The 6,126-nt window shown below is 63.3% G+C and overlaps 1 protein-coding gene across 2 annotated transcripts in view; it reads right to left on the bottom strand.

Moving 5' to 3' along the window:
- Positions 1–1,989: 1,989 nt before the first annotated feature.
- ANKRD52 (ankyrin repeat domain 52) overlaps positions 1,990–6,126 on the bottom strand; it is a 16,265-nt gene continuing 12,128 nt past the window's right edge. For both annotated transcript variants that reach the window (XM_019514387.1, XM_019514396.1), the window contains exons 20-27: positions 5,786–6,005; positions 5,437–5,524; positions 4,945–5,028; positions 4,709–4,854; positions 4,390–4,472; positions 4,034–4,116; positions 3,672–3,763; positions 1,990–3,059 (exon numbers count right to left, since the gene is read on the bottom strand). In XM_019514387.1, the coding sequence (XP_019369932.1) occupies positions 2,815–3,059; positions 3,672–3,763; positions 4,034–4,116; positions 4,390–4,472; positions 4,709–4,854; positions 4,945–5,028; positions 5,437–5,524; positions 5,786–6,005 (1,041 nt within the window). In that variant the 3' untranslated portion in view covers positions 1,990–2,814. The remainder of the gene's footprint in view (positions 3,060–3,671; positions 3,764–4,033; positions 4,117–4,389; positions 4,473–4,708; positions 4,855–4,944; positions 5,029–5,436; positions 5,525–5,785; positions 6,006–6,126) is intronic.

Genomic DNA, 6,126 nt, shown 5'->3' with positions numbered 1-6,126 from the left:
CGGGGGGGGGCAGGGGTTTCCCTTCAGCCCTCATCGCGACACGCCCGGGAAACCAGCGCAAGTCTCGTGTCGCGAAAGAACGCGTCGTTACCGAACACGCGGGTCGTTACCGAAATGGCCAAGTGGTGCCAACAAAGTGGAGGGGGAATGCTACAGCGCTACAGGAGAACAAGACTGGGCCCCTTTCCCCACCCCCCAGGGCCACGAATGTGCTGCTGAAGTGTGGTGCCGCTCCCCTATTATTATCATCATCACCATTATTATTTAAAATGAAAAGAAAGAGGCACGGGTGGGGGGGGAACTGGCCGTGAGCAGGAAGAAGCGACGCCGCAGAGGGGGAAATGCTGAAGCCCTTAGAGAGATCGCGCTGATTGTCTCGGCGTCAGGCGGGAGCGGGGTTGGGGGGCAGCGCAGGGAAGGACAGGGGATGTGAGGACACAGTGGGGGCACCTGCTCATCGTTGAAATGGTTCTAGGACTGCCCCCCCAACTGTGGTAGCAATGGGGGGGTGTAATTAACATCCTAAGTCGCAGGATAAATTGATGTGCACGCGTGTGCATGCCTGCTCCTGCCACGTGCGTGCCCACGGGGACCCCTCCCCTTGCAGGCGCTGGGTCAGTGCTGACAGCGCTAGGCGCTTGCCCTGCTAGTCCCTGCGCCCTGGTGCCACTGGGAAGAGGTGGAGCCCAAGGGAGACCAGCTTCCCCGAGCCAGGCAGCACCCTGGGGGCCGTGGGGTCCCTGGGGAGATGCGAGACAGCTCCCATCCCCTCTCCATGCCCCAGGCAGTGGGGAAGGGGCAGGCGGTGCCCCAAGTGCAGCGCGGCCACACATGGCAGCCATGTAAACAAGCGGGTCCAGGTTCGCCATCTCCCTCGGGGCAATACTGAACGGCCGGGGCTGGAGACGGGAGGGAAAGGGGGGCTTCAAGTCTGGCACAGGGCCATGGTGAGGTATTCGCTGCAGGGAGGTAACACTGGCTGGGAACTGGGCAAGCGGTTCCCCGGAGCCCTGTCACGGGGACGGGGGAGGCCAAGGCTGGGTCTTAGATGCCTGGTGTGGGGAGACTGACATCCGCAGCTGGAGAGGAGACCTCTCCCCAGGGCACCCGCCACCCACACGGGGGTTTTGTGGAAGTGCCTCGAGGGATACAGGCCAGCTGGGCCATGGGGCCTCTTGCCTGCTCCTAAGCGCCACGGGTCAGTTCCTGAAGTGCTTTGCTGGGAGCCGGAGCCCCAAAGTACTCTGGGGGGGGGGGGGTAGAAAGAAGAAGAAAGAGAGACAAGCAGGTCGTGCCCCCCAACGCCCATGTCTCCCACCCCTGGGGTCCGACCGCAGTGGGATGGAAGGATGAGGCCAAGATGGGAACGTCGTATTTGGTTTGAAGAGTTTGGCTTTGGTTAACAGAAAGAAACAGTGCAATAGGAGCCCCAGCCCCCCGGGCAGCAGGGGGGAGAGGGGAAGGGACAATGCCCTGGCCCCCAGACCACATGAGCCTCAGCCTCAGAGGACAAGACATGGGACGGCCCTAGTCTGACTGGCGGGGTGACCCCAGGACAGGGCGGGGGCGTCACTGGCCGCACACAGAGGGGCACCAGCTGCACACGGGGCCGCGGTCATTTGGCAAAAGAGATGCCCCCTCCCTCCACACCCAGCCCTTTGCTTTGCTCAAGCTCCCCAGCCCCTTCCCCGCGCTCCCCAACAGCTGCCAAAGCAAGGAGGGTGGAGGGGGAGGATGGGGGCATCGGATGCCCCCCCAGCAGCCTGCTCTGATCGCTACGTCCAGGTCTTTGGCTTGGAGCAGGCTGGTGGAGGCAGGGGGCGGCCTCGGTTTCTACCCGCGATGCCTTTACAGTAACTCGGAAACAAACCCCCCAGCAGCCCTCACATGTCCTGTCAGCTATGCCACGGCCCTCTCCCCACATGCCCTGGGCTGCAGCAGGGACCCCAACTAGGTCTCGACTTCCAGAAAATTCACCTCCTTGAGGGGTTTTTTTTTTTTGCTTGTGTTCAGGCAAATTCTCGATAAAGGAAAAGCAATGCTGCCGGGGGAAAGTGGGGGGCAGCCACGCAGCATTGGGGGGGGGCTGGGGCCTTGTGTCCCGGGGCCTAGAAGGTGGGAAGGGGGGGAAAGAGGCGAGGGGGACCCTAAAGTGCCTGCACGAGGAAGGCAGCTCCAGCAGCACATGTGGGCATGGACCACGGCGCCCATGTTGCATCCGGGCGTGCAGGGGGTGCCAGCCACAGGGGGGGCAGGCGCGCAGCCCAGGTACAGTAGTTCCAATTCAAGTGTCAGCAGGGGGCGGTGGGGACGGGCATGATGGCAACACGTGCGGGGGCAGCAGCACTGACTGGTGCCTGCCGCCACGGTCCCTTGTTTGTCAGCAATCCCCCCACTCCCCTTCCCAATCCCCCCTCGGGGGTCCGAGCTTCCGCTGTGGGGCAGCCGTGGGGGTTGGCACAGCAGCCCCAGGGCGGAGGAGAAGTTTTTTGTGGTCCACAAATCAAGTGACGTTTAAGGCGAATGGCTCCCCGTGAGGGCAAGCAGGGCCCTGCACGTGGGTGGGGGGGCCTGGCTGGCACCGACCGCGCTCGTGCCACCCTGCCAAGAGAAGCCGTTAGAACAGGCGGGGGCACGAGGGCGGGGGACAGAGCCAGGCGGCTGCCGATGGGCGAGGGGGGTGCACAGCGGAAGCAGGGAGCCCCGGGTGGCTGCAGGGTGGGGCCTGGCCCAGGCTTGTTCTCCTTCAAAGTGCCCTAGACGCAGAGAGGCTCTAAATAAATAGGAGAAGAGAGGGGGTCACCGTGGGGCGCGCTACTCCGAGTAGCAGCCGTCCAGGCCGATGGCACCATGCCGGTCCTTGGCGTAGGGGCAGGAGGCGCCGTTGGGCAGGGCGCCGCAGGCCGCTGTCTTGGCCGCGATGCTGCAGTTCTTAAGGAGGTTGAAGCTGAAGGGGCTGATGGCGTCTTTCGGGGGGAAAGGCTTCATGGTGGAGAGGATCAGTGCCAGGCAATCCGCCACGTCCTTGTTGGGGGCGCAGGCCAGCGCCGGGGTGTGACCTGCGGGGGCGAGGAGCGGGCACCTGTCAGGCCGTGGAGGGGAGCTCCACTGCGCATGCTTGCACGTGCCTGCCCACAGGCCCCCAGGCGCGCACACACGTGAGCATACATGGAGGTGTGCGCGCGCGCGCACACACACACACGCACACACACACACACACACACATTCATGCACACATAGACACGCATAGATATGCACACACACACAGGCATGTTCATACACACGCATGTGGCAGGGGGTCGGACTTGATGATCTGCTCAAGTCCCTTCTGACCCTACCAAGTATGAAACTATGAAACATGCACACAAGGACGTGCACACAGCTGTATTCACAACCTCTGCCCCACCCCAAAAAACTGCACCAAGTCACTGCTTTTCCTGCTGGGCCAGAGGCAGTGAGTGCCCAGTGCTCACACAGCTCCCAGCCCTGGGCAGGGCCCCCCAGGACCCACCATGCACAAGCAAGGGAAGACAAGCGTCCCACACACCGGGCACGACATGGCCCAGGTGCAGCATGAGGACGCGACACCAGTGCTGCAGGAGGTCCATGAGCACCAGTCACGCTCTGGTAGATCCCCCCGACCCCCCTGCCCCCCAGCCAGGACCACACACCTTCTTCATCCACCGCCAGCACTGTTGCACCGCGGCTGAGCAGGGCCTGGACGACGGAGGCCAGTCCATTCCGCGCTGCGATGTGGAGAGGCCTGTGTGCGGCAGGGCAAGTCAGCCCCCCTGGCCCATGAGCCACTCTGCAGCCTCCCGCCCATCTCCCCAATCAGCTTAGCCAGCCCCAGCTGCCCCCAAACGTTGAGGCCTCGGTGCAGGTGGCTTCTACCAGGGCACTTAGCTCAGCTGGGAGAGAAAGGGCTTCTCCAGCAGGAGGAACAGGGAAGGCTGAGAGCCATGAGAACTCATTGCATGTGTGGCCCACGGGCAGGCCCCTGCACCTGGGTGCTAGCTGCGCTGATACTCACATCTGCAGAGCACTGTTAGTTGCATTGATAAGGCCAAGGTCTTGGGTTTCCCCCAGGAGCAACAAGGCACACTTTTCATGACCCTGGGAACAGAAGCAGCTTGTTAATGGGGGCGGGGAGGGGGGCAGCGACGTTCCTGGGGCTGTTCTCTTCTTGAGCACCCAGGCCGAGGAGCAGCCGAGGCTGCGTTCTGCCGGGTTCAAGCTCACTTGCCCTGGGGCCCTAGCCACCATCCCATTGTGCCAGGTCAATCCCATCAAGCAGTCACAGGGCCAGAGATGGCAGTCCATGTCCTCCGTACGTCTGGGAAGCCATGGGGGCAGGGCCACATGCCCAAGGCCAGAAACATGCCGTACCTTACTGCAGGCCAGGTGAAGAGCCGTGTTCCTGTTGACGTCCAGCACGGTGATATCTGCTTTCGCTCTGTACAGCAAGAACTCTGCAACCGAGAGACAGGTGCCATCAGGACCCCACACCCACCACCGACGGGCTTGGGACAGCCGACGATGTGCAGCAGGGGCTGGGGGAACAGGCTGGGGACCCAGCACGGGCTCCAGCCATATGGGTGGGCCACGGCCCCTTGCCAGGCCTGACCTCCCCTGCCCCAGCAGAGTAAATGCTCAGAAGCTCACACGACCAGCATGGTGCCCAGAGCGGGCAGGCGGCCTCACACACCTACAGCTGCAGTGTGCCCGTTCTCAGCAGCCATCATGAGGGGCGTCCTCCCCAGCTGGTCAGCTGCGTCCACCTCAGCCTGGTGGCGCAACAGCAGCTGTAAACCGTGGATGTTGTCTGCGAAGGCAGCAGCGTGAAGGGGGGTCCTGTGGGGAGACAGGCGGGCATCAGGTGGCATGTCCCCTGCCAGGCCTGGGTAGCTGGCACATCACAGGGAGAAGTGGGGCTGCACTCACCTTCCTTTGGCATCTCTGCTATTAACAATCTTGGCACCCAATGCTTCCACCAGCATCTCAGCAGTGCCATCCTGGTTGTTAATTCTGCAGTGGGGACAAGGCCGAGGGGCAGAGCTGATTGGGGCTGAGGCTGCTTGGTGCCAGGGCCCTGTGGGAAGGTGTTGGGGGAGCAGCAAGGAGCCCACCCGCTCCATGTCGGTCGCCCCCACCCCTCTCCCAAAGCAACACAGCAGGATGAGATGCCTGCAGTGACGGAGACCAGCCCCGTGACTTCATCCCCCAGCTCCACAAGGCCTGGCTTGGGCCTGGCCTCCTGGTGAGGGCAATCGCAGCCCTGTACCCGGGAGATGGCTCCCGCCAGGGGATGCAGCACAGGCTGTGCGGCTCTGCGGCCCCCTCCACCAGCCCGCAGTGAAATGGGAGCACTGGAGGGCAGGGCATGCGCCAGGAGACCCTGAACCCACCCGGCTGGCCCCAGTGGCGCCAACTTACACTGCACAGTGCAATGGAGTGAAGGGGTTTCCTTCCAGGTACGCAAACGGGTTGTGTTCAAGTAACAGTTCCAGACAATCTTCGTGCCCTGTAGAGACGCCGGAGAAGCAGGTCAGGGCTCACAGGCTGGGACTACACCAGCCCTGGTGGGATTCCCTCTGCAACCCCATGACCCCCAGGGGAGCCACGCATGCAGGGGATGCCGTGCTATGGCCCAGTGTGCAGGGCACAGGCAGACACAGCCCCGCTCAATCCTGACTAACTGGGGGGGCACTCCACAGCACCCGGGGTCTCAGCCAAAGCTGCCAGGCTTGGGGCAAGGCAGATGGCAGGGACAGGGGGTCCTCACCGCTGTATGAAGCCCAGTGCATGGGGGAGTAGCCACTGTAGTCCACCACAGAGTCCAGTGGGTCAGTAGAGAGCGCGGCCTGCAGCAGGGTGCGCAGCACATCGGGGTGGCCGCAGGCCGAGGCCAAGTGCAGGGGCGTACGCCCCTTGAAGTCCCGGCACAGTACAAAGGCGTCATGGTCCAGCAACGCTGCCAGGCAGTCCTCGCACCCTGTCACCGCCTATGTGGATACCGGGCTGCCATGAGGGGGGGGGCTGCACTGCCGGGACAGACTCCCCCACCCACCATGTCCTCCCCCGGACAGGGAACGTGGCCTGCCCTGGGTGCATGTTCACAGGGAC

This window comes from Gavialis gangeticus, unplaced genomic scaffold (assembly GCF_001723915.1).
Source record: "Gavialis gangeticus isolate Ggan-Ray unplaced genomic scaffold, GavGan_comp1, whole genome shotgun sequence".
NCBI classification, from domain to species: domain Eukaryota; kingdom Metazoa; phylum Chordata; order Crocodylia; family Gavialidae; genus Gavialis; species Gavialis gangeticus.
The sequence above is the reverse complement of the archived record's forward strand: the minus strand, read 5'-3'. Positions and strand labels throughout refer to the sequence as shown.